The sequence below is a fragment of the Triturus cristatus genome, chromosome 11 (genome assembly GCF_964204655.1).
Source record: "Triturus cristatus chromosome 11, aTriCri1.1, whole genome shotgun sequence".
Lineage (NCBI taxonomy): Eukaryota > Metazoa > Chordata > Amphibia > Caudata > Salamandridae > Triturus > Triturus cristatus.
The window spans coordinates 712,187,431-712,206,806 of NC_140594.1; the positions used below are offsets into that span (position 1 = coordinate 712,187,431).

Here is a 19,376-nt window from a genome sequence, read left to right on the forward strand (position 1 = left end):
GGTGGATTCCAAATATGGAATCAAGAAGGAGGATACCTGCAAGCAGAGGGGACAGAGTCTAGGTCACCAGCCAGGAGCCGGGAAGGAACCAGGCGATGTCGTGAAGATGCAGGTGAAGAGGCGAAGCTTGTCGCAGCAGCCACGGGTACCAGGAGGCGTCGAGGACGACCAGAACCAGGAGGCGAGCTGTCCCACGAGGGCTCTTGCTGTCGGCGGCGTCTGTCGAGTTGGGACACAACAAGCCTTGGCAAGCGCAACCCACGCAGAATGAAGGATTCGCTTCTGTTGCAGACCAGGAAGGCCTGAGGTGCTTCTCTTTCACAGGGAAGCAAGGGCCAATCTGGAGGAGCCAAACCAGCAGTGGAAAGTCAAAGGTTCGTCGTCGCAGAGGTCACTAGCCAACGGGCAAGCAACCGGACAGACGCGTCGAGCAGGAAAATGCAGAAGGGCCCAACTCAGAACTCGTGGAGTGTGGAGGGCTGATCTTCGGTGCAGATAGTGCTCGCGGTTGGGGCTTCTCAATCCCCAGAGCACAACTTCGAGGATGCCTCAGAAGCTGCGCTGGAAGCTAGTAGCCAATTTTCCCAGGTAGCCGGTCCCACGTCTCTCGTCGCCTCCACGGATCTCAGCTTTGCTGTGGATGTGGATCAGGGTCGGAGAAGTCTGGAAGTCAAGGCGCTGGTCGGGCTCTGCAGTCGGTTCCTCGTAGAACTTAGGCAAAGCAAACGGCAGTTCGCTTGATGGTGCCTGTTGTTTGCACAGGGTGGCCACTCCTTGGCCACAAGGGAGATTCTTCAGTCTTCTTCCGTAGACGAATGTCGAAGGTCCAGAGTTTCTGATCAAGTTGAAGGTTTTCAGGATAATCTAAAGTCCTAAGGACCCAGCTCCCACTCTTATACTAATCTGGGGGGCTTGTTTACCTGCTAGGTCCCTCCTATGGGTGGGACCAGGGAGGGGGGTGGTTACACCCCATTCCCTTTGTCCAGTTTCGCACCAGGACTGGGGCTGGAGTGCCCCAGCACCGGTTTGAACCGGACTATGCATGGGACACCTTGTGTGCCCCAGACAGTGTGTTTCATTCATCCCTCCCTGCCCCAATACACGAAGTCCTGTCTAGGGTGGTGCTAGCACCTCCCAAGGCAGGAAACCTATTGTCCAAGCCTCCCTCGCTGGAAGGACTCCCCGCAGCAGGAGGTCAGACTTGTGTCTGTGGCAGTAGCATCCATTTTGTGATGCTGGGTCTCTGGTTAACTTTAACCGGGTAGTAGGATTTTAACATGTCTTCTCCCTCTAGAAGGGGGGAATACTATCCTCACCACTAGAAACGGTGTGGGTGTAGTATTCCACAGTGTTAGACACCTTACACGACATGTTTCGATAAAGCCAAACCATAGTTACCATAACCGCGAGGATTATAAGGCACTTTAAGAGTATATGGTAGGCGATATCATAGAACAGCTATAAGGACATGGTTCCGAAAGCTGCAGACAGGCTCAGCTCATGCTAGAGCACCATCTCACATGTTACCAAGCACTCTGCCTTCAGGATTGTTAAGGCCTGCCATAGGAGTGACTGATAGGTTACCCATGTGTCTATATATAAGGTAGGTATAGGAATACTACACCCAAGCAAGGGGTGATTACACGACCTTGCCCCAGCTGAGTGATCAACCAGTTGTGTCATAATGGAAGGCCAGCCAGGGGTGGCATAATACATGCTGCAGCCCCTGGTAGCATAATACAAACAATGGTTCCATAGGGAAACAATTAATTTCAATCAAAATGAATCAAAAACAACAGCATTTAAGCATCAATTGAATAATCAATATTAAACAAAGAATTACAATTTTAGATACAACAATTTATTCTTTACGTTTTCAGTTGAGTATCAACTCATTCACAGATAAACAAAATCCTATACAGAGAATGAAAAAATGACGAAAGGCTGTATATACAATATTTTTTGAAAAACGACGCAGTGACCAAGTGAATAAAGTGACTTAGTGCAATAAGTGAAAGTGTTGATATTTACAATATATGCACGTATCTCTTAAGTGGAACCAAAATATATACAAAATTTCCTATTATAAAAAGTCATCAGCTTCCTCGTGGGTATGCAATAAACCTTGTAAAGCAAATGTCCTATCCTTTTGTTATAGACAAGGAAATCCAATCAAATAAGGGACTGTTGAACCGTCGACGTTTCGACCCTACATCAAACAATAATTGTAAATAGTCATATTGGGTCTTCTTCAGGACACAGCAACTGTGATACTTGTGGGGTCATCTGTTCCATCACCTACACCTTAGGCTGTTATATACCTCCTGGGTCCTGAAGAAGACCCGATATGACTATTTACAATTATTGTTTGATGTAGGGTCGAAACGTCGACTGTTCTACAGTCCCTTATTTGATTGGATTTCCTTGTCTATAACAAAAGGATAGACATGTGCTTTACAAGGTTTATTGCATACCCACGAGGAAGCTGAGGACTTTTTATAATAGGAAATTTTGTATATATTTTGGTTCCACTTAAGAGATACGTGCATATTTTGTAAATATCAACACTTTCACTTATTGCACTAAGTCACTTTATTCACTTGGTCACTGCGTCGTTTTTCAAAAAATATTGTATATACAGCCTTTCGTCATTTTTTCATTCTCTGTATAGGATTTTGTTTATCTGTGAATGAGTTGATACTCAACTGAAAACGTAAAGAATAAATTGTTGTATCTAAAATTGTAATTCTTTGTTTAATATTGATTATTCAATTGATGCTTAAATGCTGTGGTTTTTGATTCATTTTGATTGAAATTAATTGTTTCCCTATGGAACCATTGTTTGTATTATGTTGATGAGGCCCAGGTTCCTTGGGTTATAGGGTTACCCCTGTTTCTCTAATTTTTTGCAGCCCCTGGTAGGCCAAGGGTACACCTAGGCCCTGGGTACCTAAGGTACACTGTACAGGGACCTATAAGGTGATCCTTCCCAATTGGGTTATGTACCTAAAGTACATAGTATGAATTTAGAGAGAGAACAGCTGGGCTGTGGGTCTGATTAGCAGGCCCACATCTAAGTCGAAAACCAGTGAAGCAAAAAGTGTGGTTGAACATAGAAAGCTGACCCTACTCTCCCACACTTGTGATCAATAATACCGGCGGCAGCAGACACTTCCTGACTCCTCCCACTCAGAGCGGACATAGACATTTGATATGGGCATCTTTGCGTGTAAGAGGGGAAGGGGAAAAGTGTTGGAGCCGGTTGATAGTTTGGGGATGGCGACGTGGGCAGCGCTGGGGGACAGATCGAGCGCGCATGGGACAGTAGAGAGGGTTCGGGCAGAGGATATGCTGAGAGTAAACAGGTGGGAGAGAACAGCGAGTGGACGGGGCGATGGGCAGGACGAGGATTGTGAGGTCAGGAGGAGAAAGTAAAATGTTTGTAGGGAATGAGGGCGGACGGACAGGAAGCAAGAAAGGTTGGTTGGAAAAGATCGGGAGAGCCGCAGGGAGGAGTGAGAGTGGCCGGAGTGAGGGACTGTGGAGGAGGAGGATCAGAGAGGCATGGGGTGAGCGTGGAGAGGAAGGATGAAACAGATGGGCGGGTCAGCGTAAAGGTTTAGCTGGGAGACGCCACAGGGAAGGACAAGGGTGTCTTCATCTAATCCACCAAACCAAAGGATTCAAACTTAGCCCTGTTAGTAAAACTTCACGAGGCCAGGAAATGCCATAAACCCCCCTCATCCTGCAGCAGATGGCTGCTTCTGCAATGCCCGGCGCAGGCTCTCAAGTGCGGTGGTGAGAATGATAATGGGCTCGCGCTCGCGATCCCACAGTGAGAATAGATGACTTTGAAGGATTACACTGGAAATGGTTTACAGCGCATGCTTCTGTCACGGTGTGACCTTTAAGCGCAGACTGGACAAAGCTGCATTTTAAATACAAGGGAGAACAAAGATGGCGTCGGCCTGTCCAGAGGCCATACTAAAAGTGGACAAGGCGGGAACCAAAAAGCCCAATTGCCAATCGCGCACCAGCGTTTAACATAAACGTGGACGCTAACCAATTCGAAAGAAGGGCGTGGCTTAAAGTCAGCTTCCAAACTATCGATTACAAAAGGCCCTCGTATGGTGAGGGCAATGCATGTGTGCTGCTAACACCAGGCGAGACCTAAAAAAAGGAAGGGAAACGCACCTGGGTTGAATCAATCAGATTATATATTGTCAACTTATTCCCTTTTTTTTTATAGTTTTGTCACAACATGATATGGCTGTCACAAGCATACACAGATAATAGAAAACAACGAAGGGGTGACTTATAAGTGATTAGGTGATCTAGGAGTGACAAGGTGCTGAAGGTGAAAAAATAGGTACAGTCCTATACAAAAAGTATCTAAAATGTTCAGATCAATGGACATCCGTCCCTAAACACATGAATCTCCAATACGCCTATTCCATATTCTGTGTTTTTTGCGCGAGGTGGAGAGCGTAGAGTATGGAGTGTTGGGACATGTCGATGTTTCAACCCAGAGACATGCGTGATTGCGACTGAGTCACAGAGGGTCTTTTTCAGGACAAGAGGAAGACAGCCAGTAAAGGTGGTATGGGATACCACTTGCAGTCTTATTTGATGAAGCGTAATCCACCAACTGGTTTGATTCTTTGGGGAGGGTGAGAATATGTCCCGTTTCTCAGAAGAGAATCCTATTCCATGAGTCAAAGCTTAGGCTGGGCAGCTCACTGAATGAACTGGGTTGAAACGTGGTGTCCCGATACTCCATATTATGTTGTGACAAAACTATCAAAACAAAAAAGAGAATAAGATTCCAATGTATTGAATTTGAGTGTTTCTCTTTCTTTTTGCACATGTATAGATGGAACTGTAAAGCAATTACTTACCCGACAGAACCAAATGTAGCACATACCACAGTTAGTATTGGCAAGTGTCAAGGCAGCATAGACCTGCTCTTGAGGATCCAGATTTTCTACTTCAGCATCCCATCCCAGAGAGTGTAGTAGTGCAGTCACCACCCACCCACCTTTCCTTGAGATAAGTAAAAAGAAATCTAGTCTCCTGGTTAGGTATTCCCACACACTGTGACCTTGGACTGGGCTAGGAGAGCGTGGTACTCAGAACTTTTTGCAGGAGCATTTGTCTTCTGATATGGCTACCCCTTTGGGAGAAATTCCTATTGAAGCAACAGGGCCGATGACAACTGGAATGAGGAACTGGGTGATGCCAGTGGTCTGGACACCTCACCAGACACTGGTTTGGTCTCTCCCCTTAGTGTAGCTGCGAGTAAAGGGGGTCCCCTTTGTTATGGTGGCTGATGTCCTGCACCTTAGGCTGCTCTCGTGGCTGTCAAAACAAATGTTTTGATGGAGGTGTTTCAACCAGGAGTCACCTAGTCCAAACCCTTTCTTCCCTTCAATGAAGCCCTCACTGATGTCCCGCTCAGTGCCTGGGCCAAGCCCTGCACATGGGCACCTGTTCACAGAACCATTTCCCATCACCATCGCCCCGCTCCAGGGGTTCCAGCTTTCCTCACCCAGAACCCCACCCCGGAGAGACTGGTTGTCCAGTCCTCCACCTCTGAGATTAACCCTGGCACTTTCTACCACACCACTGGATAGGGAACCCAAGAGGATGTTCTCTTCCACCTCTCTGTGGGCAGTGAACACTGCATGCCTCTTGGGCCGATACACCCACAGGATTTGGGACTCTGTTGTGCAAGTGCTGCCAATGGTCCAAGGCCCAAGCCATATTGTCACATGCTATTTCATATGGCAGAGATGCAGCAAAGTTCTCTATTCGATTCGCAGGCCCCATGCCAACCCCTCTTTGAATGCTTCACCTTCTGTGGCTAAGGTAGGGGCTAGCAGCCACATCCATTCCCGTCCAAACACTAAGGCCAACATGCTCCCCAGTGTTTTAGTGGCCGCAGCTGTCAGGCCCAGCTTCGCAGGATCCAGCTGCAGCAGAAAATAGGTCCACCTCCAGATATTACCAATACCCAGATGGTAAACTTAAACTGGGTATGTGAAAGATCAGGCAGGGAAAAGGAGAGGGAAGGGACTGCAGTGGAATAGAACCTGTGGAAACAAAACATAGATGTAAACAGAGCAATTATTTCTACTCTCAGTATTATCTCGCTAGGAGTGACAGGTACTTGCACTGAATACTGCTGTTGTATCACCCTGGAAGGCCTGCACGTCCTTAGACCACCACTCGACCTATTAAATAGAAGAGGCTTCACATTACATCAACGGACCCATCAAATGCGCTCTTCAATGCATTCCTATTCATATATCTCACATACCAGGAAACAAAGGCAGTAAGCAGACAAAATGGATAAACGTCCTTCCTTAATCCTCAAAGAATAATATTCCAGAAATAATAAAAAGGTCTTGGCAGATGGAGGTATTGACCCTCTCTCTGGCTAGGTTTGCCAATGTAATTATCATGAGGTTTCTTCACCCCAATAAGCCCACTCCTTTATGTGACTGATTCTTGGGTATATTCCAAAGTTTGCTGCAGCCCGCACCTTTCAAAGAGTTTGTGTGAGAAGGAAGGCACCCACGGCAATACGCGGTTGCTTCACCGCTATATTCCGCTGTGCCTTCAGAAATCACCAAAGCCGAGCACACAGGGCAATACGCGGGGCCATTACTGCTGTATTCCGCTGTGCTGACAGTAACAGAAATAAACAAGGCAAAATGACTCGCTGTCACAGAAAGGGCAATATGCAGTACACTGCGATATTCCGCTCTATATGCGGCCTTCAGTAATTGGCCACTCGGGAACACACGGGGGAGCTTCTCTCTATGCTCAGTGCACCCAGTCTCTCAATTCACTCACAGTTTCTTCGGTAATCCTTGCCGCTCCCTTCCGTCTCAAGTCCAGGGATTCTGGCGGCGGAACTCCAGACGGCGCTTCAATCTCCTACCTCCTCTTCTGCTCTGCCGAGGCAGAGAGTAACCCTCGGAACAGAATTACGCGCAACTTCCTGCGTGACGATACGAACTAAATCCTTTCCCAAATCGAGCATCATGGGAAATGTAGTTCCTGGACCTCGGTAGGCGCGGTAATGTGTGAATCCTGACAGCAGCTCCCACAAACCTATGGGACAGCCAGAAGGTTGTTCTTCTCATTCTCCCCCCCCCCCCCCCCCCACCACCAAGCACCCGCACCCTCAAAACTCCTTTCGTTTGCCCTTGTACCTTCACAGGCACACAGTTGGTAGCAGCATCTGCCATCACCTGACCCACTGGTAGTCCATAATTTCAGACAGGTGGGTATTGAAAGTCTTTCAGCTTGGTTACTCCATCCTCCCTTCTAGAGTCCCAGCCAATCCATGGCACCATCTTCAAACCGGCTGATGGAGGACAGCCTTGCCCTGCTCCGTCAGGAAGTAGTCCTTTTTTTGGCCTAAGTAGCCATCAAGAGAGTACATGTGTCAGAAGTAGGTTCTAGTTGCTATTCCTGCTACTTTCTGATGCCCAAAAAGACAGAGGCCTCATCCTATTTTAAAACTGTGCCTTCTCCACTTCTTCCTGAAGGAGAAGTCCAAGATGCTCACATTGGCTCTGCACCTGTCTGTCCTAGACCCTGGAGACTGGATGGTAGTTCTGGACTTGCAGGACGGCTACTTCCACATACCCTTCCTCCCTGCCCACAGGCATCTGCGGTTCACCATGGGCCACGTGAAATTTCAGTTTACGTGTATCCCTTTTGGCCTCCCCAGCATCCCTCGGGTGTTCACCAAGGTGATTGCGGTGTTTGTAGCACATCTGCTGCAGTTAGGGGTTCCAGTCTTTGCCTACCTCTACGACTGGTTGTTGAAGGCGGGCTTGTCGCAGGCGGTATTCACCTACCTCCAGACTATGGCAGACTCCCACTATCAACGTGCTGAAGTCACACCTGACTCCCTTTAAGATGCTCCCTTTCATCAGAGCTGTTCTGGATACAGTGCAGTTTGGGGCCTGTCCTCCAACGGCGAGTCCAGGATATTCAAGCTGCTTCAAGTGTTCATGGACAACACCACCGCTATGTGGTATTGCAACAAACAGGGCAGTGTAAGGTCATGGACCCTGTGTCGAGAGGTCCTGCATCTGTGGACATGGCTGGAATGTCAGGACATTTTCGTGGTGGTTTGAGCATCTGGCGAACTCTGTGAATACTAGAACGGATGAACTCTTCTGCTGATACCTCCTGGATCAGAAATAGCGTCTCCATGAGGTGGTGGTTCAGCAAGGTCTCTTCACAGATAAGGGAGAACCTTGGTTAAACTTATTTGTCACCGCCGAGAACACGCAATGTCAGCACTTATGTACGCTTAAGTTTCCAAGGCAAGACTCGCTCAGACGCCTTTCCTCTTGAGTGGATCTCAGGCCTTCTGTACACCTTTCAGCCGATATCATTCCTGCCCAGAATTCTAAAGGTGGTCAGGTTCGACTAGGCCCAAGCCATCTGATTGTCTCTGGATTGGGCAATGAGAATCTGGTTTCCCGAATGCCTAAGCTTCAGTCCTCCGATCAGGCTGCCTCTTCGAGATGTCTTTCTGTCACAGCTGCAGAACAGGGTCCTGCACCCGAACCTGCACAACCTCCGCCTTCATGCTTGGAGATTGAGCTGCAGCAGTTGGTTTCTTATCTTCCTCCTAAAGTCTGTGATGTCATTACAGTAGCCAAGGGTCCCTCTACCGAGACAGTAAACACCTGCCATTGAGACAAATTTGTGGATTAGTGTGCTTCCAAAGACGTTGATACCCTTTCTGCACCCTGTCAAGTTCTGTTGGTCTGTCAGCCCACCAAGCCTTTGCCCTAGGCACTGTTAAAGGATATCTTTCAGCCATTGTGGCTTTCTTGAGGTGGCCAATCCAACCGTCTGTTAAAGTCAATTGTTGTTACTCCGTTTTTGCCTGTTCGGTCCTACAGGACTTTTTGGTTTAATATGTTTGCAGACCTGCCTCCGTTGAGGTATTGCGTGGGGATCTATTATAAGGTAAGGAATCTGCGTCTAGAAGTCAATATACAATGAAAAAGTTGGTTACCTTTAGTAATGCTTTATCTGTTAGAGAGACTATCTAGCCGCAGAGTCCTTACTGACCCTCTCATTCTCTCCATCTGTCCTCCAATCAGGCTCTCCCTTAGGGAGGATGATCTGGCACTGCAGAGTCCTACACCGACCATGTTTTCGCTTTATCTCCATGCTTGGAGATTGAGTTGTGGCAACTGAGTGTTTTAGATCTTCCTCCTGAGGTTGTTGATCCTATTCTGCCCGCCAGGTGTCCCTCGATGAAATCTGTATAGGACACAAGTTTGTGGTTTGGTGTTCAGCCAAGCATGTTAACCCACTTCATGCCATACTGAGGTGTTGATGTTTTCATTGTTGTTGGCCCAGCAGGCACTGGCTTGGGGCGCTATTAAGGGGTATTTGTGAGCTATGTCGGCTGTCCATATTTAAGTCCCTTGTAATGACAAACGGATTTTTTTTTTTTTAAGGTTTGCAGAACTCTGAGAGAATTGAATTTGGTATCGACCTACTTGACAAATCTGATGTGTTCACCGTTTGAACCCTGCGCATAGCTGTCTTCTCAGACATCTGACTCTTAAGGCAATCTTTTGTTGTCATTACATCAGCTTGGAGGATGAGTGGCCTACAGGCCCTCTCCATTTAGCCGCCATGTACTACCTTTTACCCAGACAGATTGGTTCTACAATTGCGTGTCTCCTTTCTACTTAAGGTGGTGACCCCCTTTCACGTTTGTCAGACGATTACCATTCTGATGTTCTTCGCTTCCCCCTCACCTCTCTGAGGAGAGACTCCATTGTTTGGATCTAAAGAGACCCCTTTGATGTTACGTCTTATAACAAGGAATACTGACTGATGGATCAGCTTTTCATTGAATTCACTGGAGCAAAGTAGCGCAAGGCAGTGCAAGAGAGGACACTATCGCAACAGATTGTACTATGCATAAAGAGCTGCTATGAATTAGTGAAAAATCAGCTTCTGGAAGGATTGAGGCCTCACTCCACCAGTACCAAGGCTTGAAACTACTGCTTTGGCACACATGTTGCCTGACCTCATCTCCAGCAAGCTACGTGGGTATCGCTCCATACATTCACAAAGCAGAATTGTTTTGTCAGCTTGGTCCGTAAAAGCAGGCATTTTGCTCGCTTGGTCTTGCATCACTTTTTGGTTTAAGTCAGTTTGCATCACCTCCTCCAGGCAGTTTATTGCTGTGCTATTTATGGTACGGTAACAAATCTGTGGTTAGATGTTTCTTCCAGAAGAACAAGTTACTTGCCTTTGGTAACGCCTTTTCTGGTAGGTACTCCATCTAACTGCAGATTTCTTTCCTTACCCTCCCCTTCTCCCCTCTCTGCTTACTGGACTCCTTCCTCTGGAAAGTCCTCCTTAGATTCAATGCACTGGCCACAAACATTCTGACATGTCTTCGTGTCTGTCGGAGTGTAATATGTCTGGGGGAAAAAACTGACGTCTGCGCACCAGGGTGGCTCCTGTATAAGCACCTCACACCCGGCGCAGACAACGTGGACATGGAGCAGTTGGTGCCACCTATTGGCACGCAGAGATACTTTTGGCTTTTCCAGGGCCAGTCTGACGCCTTGGGATTATTCTGTGGTAAGAAATCTGCAGTCTCTACCAGAAAATGCTCTACCGAAGGTAAGTAGCTTGTTCCTTAAGTTAACTATTGTCTGTTTGAAATGTTAAATTGATATTTATATGATTTTTTGCATTTAGAAGGAGACGAGGAAGATGAAGCCAATAAAATTGAAGCCTTACACAAGAGGAGAAATTTGCTGGCAGCCTTTAGCAAGCTTATTATCTATGATATTGTGGACATGCATGCTGCTGCAGATATCTTCAAGCACTACATGAAGGTAAGATGAGATTTCTTCTAAACCTTGTCAGCTAGACTACATAGAAGGACGCATGCAAAAAGAACTATTGATGGACAGAATGCAGAACAATGTCATACATTCACCCCAGTACAGAGATCTGGGCCTAAATCCATCGTTTTTTTGCTCACCATGCCATTCCAGTTTAGACCCAGCCATATGCAAATCAGTCTTGACCCTGTGCCCTATGGAAACAGTCCAGCCCCAACTGCCAGGCCAGGTCCTCCCTGGACTGGAAACAAGCATCCTAGGACCGGTTTCGGGGTTTCACCCCTCTTCAGCCATGATAGCTTGATTCCAGTGGCATGGAGTGCATGATGGATTTAACCCAGATCCCTTGACTGGGGGAGAATGTTTTGATTTGTTCTGCATTCCGTCCATCAATTGTGTGTCTTTTGTAGACTACATAGGAGGGGCTGATTAGTGGTCAGTGCATGCGTCTGACATTGGTCATCCTAGCTCTTTGCCATTTGCTTCTATAAATTATTGTGGTTACGGTTAGACATTTGTAAAAACCCTCAGTTGCGGAACATGCTTAGTAGTGACTAGGAAGCTGTCTCTGTATGTACTATACCAAAATGAGGTATAGTGTGCACAGAGTCCAGTGGAACCCTAAAGGTAGGCAGATGTAAAAGTAGATAACACCTTACTCTCCGTTTGTGATAGTGTGGGCGAGCAGTAAGGCTTTATCAGAGGGTAGTGTTAAGCATTTGTTGTACACACTCAGGCAGCAAATGATGTCACACACTCGGAGACTGAACTCAGACACATTTTTTTGTATGAAAAATATTTAGTTATTTTATTTCTAGAGCCAAACCTGGTGCAGGTAAGTGAAATAATACTTTGCAAAATCTTATGCAGTGATTTACAATTGAATGCAGGTTCAAATGAAAGTTGAATTATAGGTAAGTCAACAGTTCGAAATTACTTATCTGATAGAGATGTCTAGCCGCAGATTCCTTAACTTAGAATATCCCCAGGCGTCAGACTGGATCCGGAAACTTTACGTAGCAGTACCTCTGCGCGCCGAGGGCGGCACCGCATGGCTCCGCCCTGACGTCGTCCACGGACGTGACGTCAGTGGAGCCATATATGCCCCTCCCGGCGCGCTGACGTCCGTTTTCTCCTTTTCCGCGTCCCAACGCGGATCCTTGAAAACCAGCAGTTCCTTGGCCTGGTTTTTAGGCCTTTTCGACACCTTTGGTGTTGCCGGAACAGTGTGCAATGCCTTCGGGTTTTAAGGCTTGTGAAGCCTGTGCGCCTCCGATGTCTGGTACTGACCCGCATCTCATCTGTATGTGGTGCCTCGGTGTGCACCACAACTCCAAAGAGTGCGATGCCTGTCAGAGGATAAAGCCCAAATCCCTCAGAGAGCGCCGTATGAAACTGCTGGTATTGAACAACAGGAGCAAAAACCCATAAACCACGTTGAGATTTGGGTAAGTATGTGGAATAAGCAACAATTTCTCAACTGGTATCATTAAAGAAGACAGTTAGGCAGGCATGTGCAAGACATTACACGAAAGAAGGGGAGACTCTCAGTAGGTTTTTTGAAAAATGTGCACATGGCATCATATATTTAGCAAACAGTTGTGATAAGGACAAGGCAAGATGAAAATAAAAGGAAAAATTATAGTTGTAACAGCACTGCGGGCAAAACAAATTTGCGTGAACAACCCGAATTGTACTTGGTGCTAGAGTGTGTTCGTGACACAACGGTGTGGCAACGCAAGTGACAATGTGAAATCAGCAAGGAACGGCGCGAAGTGAAGTGAAAATATATGCAATGAAATCAGTGGTTCTGATCAAAACTTCGCAATCTTTGGTAATTAATAAACAGTTATTTAGAGAACCAGATGAGGTAAGCGCCATCAATTGTGCTGACAGGTCGACGGCGTTTCGATCCAATGACTTTGGATCATCATCAGGACCGGGTTGACATACTGAAGGCGGTGCTGAAAGGGCGTAATGAGCCGTGTTGTACTTTACATCGGCGTATCCAGGGAATCAGAGTATTAATTGGAAGTTATTCCTTCTGAAGTCTAGCAATTCGTGGAGTTGAGAAGCCGCGTCCGGGAATACAACGGCGAGGAACCAGAGTCAGTGGATGAAAGTCTAGTGAATAGAACTTCGTTCAGCTACGGGCGGCGTCTGATTCTGCCGGAACCCGCCACGGTCGTATGAAACTGCTGGTCGCACAGCTGTCCGGTCCAGCACCTTCGCATCGCTGCTCTCCCCCTCTGGATCGGGCTCAGTCCAGAGGTCGTTCCCGCGAACGTCGTTCGAGGGCAGGTAAGCACAAGCGGCAAACACAGAGGTCCTCCTCCGATTCGCGTACTGCTGGTGCACGCTCCTCTCGCTCTATGCCAGGCAGTCGCTTTCTCCATACTCTCCCTTTCCGGGGATTGGAGTGACGCATGCCCTAATGGGGGCTTATTCTATTGCACTCCAGACGTATTTTGGGTCCTCACCTCTCCCTGGAGCACCTTCGGGTCCCAAACAGGTGGATGGCACTTACGGTTTCTTCCTCTGCACCAGCTGTGTGCATCGACTCCGGTTCCGGAGACGATGCGACGCTGATGGGTCACGGCCCAGTGGGTCCTCCCAGTTGCCCGTCCATTCCACCTCGTCAGACTTCGCATAGCCCTGAGCGGCTTCCTGTGCTGACGCCCGGCTCGGCACCTGGCTTGACCAAACGGGCACATTTTGCAGTGGGATCGACGTTGGGTGGCGTCCAGGTCGAGTCCCCTCTGGAGGTCGCTGACATCCAGACGACTCCAACCCGGCGTCATTCGACGCCGGTGCCACCGTCCAAGCCTCCTCACGAGGTTGCTGCTCATCCAGACTCCTCGGATGTGTCGATCGACACCAGTGCCGGCAACAACGCCTCCTTGTCAAGAGTTTGTCGCTTCTCTGGATTCCCCGGATCGGGGGCCCAAGGTGCAAGTGCCTTGTGTTGCCTGGCCTTCAGGTCAGTCTCCGGCTCCTCCACTTTTGTTGTCCAGTGGACGGCTTAGTCTTCAACCGTCTCCTACTGACTGCTTATTATTGCCTAGCCGGATTGCAACTGAATCTGGTGCTGCTTACACACGTGCCATTCACAGGGCGGCTGCTATTCTTGGTTTTCTGCCTCCTGTGGTCCCCCTTCTGTCTGATCCCTTAATGGATCTGCTCCATATGGAGCCTATTGAGGTGGAGCCTTTGCTGCCATTTGGTAGCTCTTTATTTGACATTTTGTGTGGCACATGGGCAAGGCCCTCTTCTGCTGACCCTGTTGATCGGGCTATTACTCTTAGGCACCATCCTGCTCCGGGCGATCCACTCTGCCTGTCCACTCACCCTATGGCTCAGGGACTCGTTGTTCAGGCGGCCTTTAATTTGCAGTCTTCATCCGCCTTGCCATTATTACCCCCCACTAGGGAGTCTAGGTGGCTGGACGCGTGTGCTCGCCAACTTTTTGCCTCTACCAGTGCGGGTATCCGTGCATTGAATACTGCGTGTGTGTTCGCGCGTTCATCCTCAACCCTTTTGGGACTTGGTCGAGAACCTTCTCCCTTCTATTCCAGAGGAGCCGCTGTCACAGTTGCTTCGGCTTCTGCTTGATGGCAGGGGAATGGCTCAATTTTCGCTCCGTTCTTCCCTTGATGCCACTGACTGTGGGACGAGCTCTTGCTCGATCTGTGGCTTTGCGCCGCCATGCATGGCTGTGCGACAGTCGTTTCCCAGATAATGTTCGGGATGCCCTCAGAGATCCACTGTTTAATGGTTTGAACCTTTTTGATCTCCATGCGGGTTCGGCAGTCTCCCGGCTGTTGTCCGAGTTGCCATAATTTTTGCACGGTTCTGTGCCTTTATTTCTTACACCTCTATCACAAACGTGTATAGTAGATTCCCCGGTTGCTGTCCACGGCTGTTCAGCCTTCTCTGATTTATTAGATTTCAACCGTATGGCTGTTTTAATCTTCGTCAGTCCTCTGACTGCCATGCCTTAGTACGCTCCTATGGAGTATTCCTCGCGGATATCCTTCGGGGAGTCACTCCCTGTCTTTTGTTCTGCGATCCTATTCGCATTACCCTGTCGCACTTCGGGTGCCTTTTGGTCCCGTTTGTCTGTAGTGCTTCTGTCCTTGCTTTTACGGCTCACACCGTCTCCACCGATGTGTGGCAATGTTTAGTACTATTAGTACAAACTTGGGCACGCGGCCCTTATTTGGCTCGTCCTCCAAGATACTAGCTCAGCATTTATATCTCTGCTGTATGTGGTCTCTTTTCTCACCACTTCTCCTACAGCGTTTTTTTTCCACACTCCCTGCTACCCCGCACAGGTGTTTCCACACTTCTGCTTGCTCATACTGTGATTTTTCATGGGGCGTATTTCTTCGGAATACTTGCTTCTTGTGGTCTGGGGCACTTGCATTGATCCTGACTGTTACCATGGGCATGCCTCTAGCTTGCAGGGGTCCGTGGTTCTTCCTGAGCAAGGGGAGGATGTTGCTCTTTCCTTCATGCGGTGTCCGTGGTCACTGACCCGGTCTGCTTGTACCACCGCCACTATGTGGTGCTCGGCTGCCTGGTCCCCCTTTTGGGCCGTTGCCCTTTTGATGTCGTGCGCATCTGAGCTGCTCACGCTGCCCTGCTGGAGGCCTTTCCTTTCTTCGTGTGGTTCCAACGTCCACACGATGTGCTTAGGTGCCTTCTGGTATGCTTTGAGGTCTTAAAAGTGTTGCTCCTACTTTGATGCTAGGCTGTGTGCCATTGGCCATTTCGCCGGTTGTAACAGACCGCCTATGTCTTGGCGTGTCCTCTATTTTACTACCGGCCTTCTGGCCATGGATTGGTTGCCTGCCAATGTTGTCCCATGTGTCTAACTGATGCAGCTTGAAAAGTGCTTCTTCCGCTATTCTGCATACTGGGCCGGTATGCGCTTTCTGTCATACCGGTTGCCATCTCTCTGCGTTTTGCTTACAGGCGAAAAATTACATCTGGTGGATCTCTCAAACCCTAGGTCCAATTCCACTTTTGACGGTGTCCTCAGATTCCTTTTAACTCCAACATTTCTAGTATGCGTTTTCTTGTTCCGTACCGGCACTTGCTGGGCAGGAGTCAGCCTTTTGCCTCCGTTGCCCCTTGTATCTTGCAGGCGCAGGTTCAACAGTGTTTTTTCCACTGGTTCGAGGCATGTGGGCTGCTGAATTCATATCTGTGCATAGATCGCCGCCTAGTGTTGGGTCCGGATGTTTGCACGTTGTTGTCCTGGAAGAGTCTTCGAAGTATCCTGGGATAGGTGACTCCTCCCCTGGACTACAGTGCGCATGGGCATCGTCTCCATCCTCAGATTGTTTTTTTCCGCCATTGGGTTCGGATGTGCTTATCTTGACTCAAGTTAGGAAAAACTTTTTCCAGGCCAAAAGGCCTTTAGTTCGCGTCGGTACTGTTCCCGATCGGTATCGATAGTATCTTGTTAGTTTACTAACTTCCAGAACCAACTTTTTCGCATTTTACCCGACCATCGACCCGTCATCGACGATGGAATCGAGGACACCATTCAAGCGGTGTCCTCTATGCAATGCGAAATATCCCCATATCGACGTCCATCCGGTGTGCAACAAATGCCTTTCACCGGATCACGACGAATCTACATGTATGGCCTGTGCCCGATTCCGATCCAAGAAGACTCTCCGGAATCGACGAGCAGCGAGACTCGAAGCGCAGCAAGCGGCACCGGCCCCGGCCAACATCTTCAGCGCCGAAGATGTCGAAGACGTGGAGAACCTACCCTCCAGCCCCGCTTCCGAACACGACTCCGGATCGGAAGACGTCGAAGAACGACTCTTTTCTACAGATGAAGCCGACACCGAGGTAGGAGACTACAATGAGGCCTTAGGGGCCGAAGAAAGTAGCTCTGGTGACGAGCAAGGCCTACCCGTACAGACTGAGGATATCCCAGTGCGCCAGTCTATGGCTCCGGTCGAGGGATCGCCTTCGGGCCTTACCCAAGACCTATCCCGCAGTTCTTCGGCCCCGCCCTCTGGCCCGGCCTCGGACATTCAGCGGCAGCCATTACTACCCAAAACGGCTGGTTTCCCTTCTTCAAAACCGAAACCGAAAGCTGTATTGGTTCACCCGAAACTGAAAGTGACGCTGGTCGGATCGAGGCCCACCACACCTTCGACGCCAGCAAAACCCGTCGGCACCGACCGCACCAAACGAGACTTCGGTGCCGAGCTTGCAGCAGCCGACATCGGCGCCGACAAACGGAAAAAGACCTTCGGTGCCACCAAACCTACTCGGCTCCCGGCACCGACACAATCGGCTCCGACCCCAAAGGTCAAACTGCCTGCTGCGTCTCACACCGCTTCGACAGCACCACCAAAGGCACACTCCTCAAAGACGTCAACGGCCATTACCGCCCCTCAACTCGATGACTCACCGGCGCCGAAGAAGTCCACGCCCGCCTCTACAGAACCGGTCGGCGCAAAGGACTCGATGGCGCTCCAGGTGCGGCCCGTTGCTGCGCAACGCACCAAACACAAAGCAGTCCTCCAGGACACGTCAGGCTCCGAGCCGATAAAAGCTCCAACAGCCTCTTCGGCACCGGCCAACATCACTTTTGGCCTGCCGCCATCCACGGCCCCAAAACTGTTCCAAATCAGAACACGGGTCACCCACACCACGTTCACGCCTGCCGAACGCTCTCCTGCGGAGACGTCTCCATCACATATCATCGACACCGGCAGGATGATGCTCCACAAGAGGAGAATAACTTCCGAGCCAGCTTTGGACTCCTACCGGATCCCGCTTAGGAAAAAGCTGCATTCCTCTTACCAAGATCCACAGTCCTTCTCTCCCACACACTCCGACACAGACGTTTTGGAGGACTACATGGGGGACCACGTCCCCTACCCCGGAGAGATGGACCCTGAAGGCCAACAGGACCCTGACCAAGCTTGGGATGACCCTGTAGACTCGGGTGCACCTATGGATACACAGGACCCGCAACTCTATGGAGCAAAAACATCTCCCACAGAGGACACTGCCGCATTCAACGCCCTAATTGAACGTGCTGCGGCCAATCATGGTGTGCAACTCCACTCTGACACCGTCGAGGACGACTTTCTCATGGATACTTTCGCATCCTCAGAAAGGAATATAAAAACTCTACCCATGTTGAAGGGTGTCCTCAAACCAGCAAAGGACATCTTCAAAGAACCCACCAGGGCAAGAGTAATAAACCCCAGGATCGACAAGAAATACAGGTCGGCGCCTGGGGACCCTCCCTACATTAAAGGCCAGTTACCTCTGGATTCCATTGTAGTTGCGAATGCTCGCAAACGGGCACACTCGCAAACAGGTGATGCTCCTCCCCCGGACAAAGAGTCCAAGGTGCTAGAGACCTCCGGTAAACGGGTTGCGGCCCAGGCAGCTAACATATGGCGCATTGCCAATACTCAGGCGCTCCTCGCTCGCTACGATCGAGCACACTACGACACATTAGAACAATTACTCCAACATCTCCCTGACCAATTCAAAGAAGGTGCAGAGATCCTCATCAGGGAGGGACAACTCCTCACAAACGCATCCATTAAGTGTGCACTGGATGACGCGGATACAGCTGCCAGAGCCATAAACACTAGCGTCATGTTGCGACGACACGCCTGGTTGCGAATCTCCGGATTCAAACCTGAGGTACAAAATAACATCCTCAACCAGCCTGTCAACCCCGACTACTTATTCGGGCCGGAGGTTGACACCACCCTAGAGAAAATAAAAAAGGACACAGACACTGCAAAGTCCATGGGGGCTCTCCAAACGCAGTCCTTTCGGAGCGGCTCCTTTCGTCGCCCCGGAAATAGAGGAGCAGGTAGAGGACAGGGGTCACAGCAAACCTACAACAAGGGCAACACACAAAGCACCTACGATAAAAACACCCGGGGTGGATATCGTGGCTCCAGCACAAAGGGCAGAGGACGCGGGTACGGCAACACCAGGTCCTCCCCCAAGAACAAACAGTGACGCCCTCTCCCTTCCTCCCGACCAGATAACACCTGTCGGGGGAAGGCTACAAAGGTTCCTGTCCACGTGGAACTCCATCACCACGGACAGGTGGGTCAAAGATATTATCAAATACGGTTACTGCCTAGAATTAACCTCAACTCCACCCACAATACCTCCAAAACACCGTCCTATGTCCTCAGAGCACTTAACGCTCTTACAGCAGGAGGTGCTAAGTATGCTACTAAAAGGCGCAATAGAGGTCGTACCCGTCCACGAGCAAGGTACGGGGGTGTACTCCCTGTACTTTTTAATACCAAAAAAGGACGGGTCACTCAGACCTATATTAGACCTGAAACCCCTGAACCGCTACATTCTCTCCGAGCATTTTCACATGCTCACTTTACAGCAAGTCCTCCCGCTGCTCAAGCAGGGAGACTTCCTGGCCACACTGGACCT

General features: G+C 49.3%; 1 protein-coding gene across 2 annotated transcripts in view; it reads left to right on the top strand.

The window, feature by feature from the left end:
* STAG1 (STAG1 cohesin complex component) overlaps window positions 1-19,376 on the top strand; it is a 1,292,585-nt gene that overhangs the window by 1,015,490 nt on the left and 257,719 nt on the right. For both annotated transcript variants that reach the window (XM_085634343.1, XM_085634344.1), the window contains exon 25: window positions 10,768-10,907. In XM_085634343.1, coding sequence (XP_085490469.1) covers window positions 10,768-10,907 — 140 coding nt within the window. The remainder of the gene's footprint in view (window positions 1-10,767; window positions 10,908-19,376) is intronic.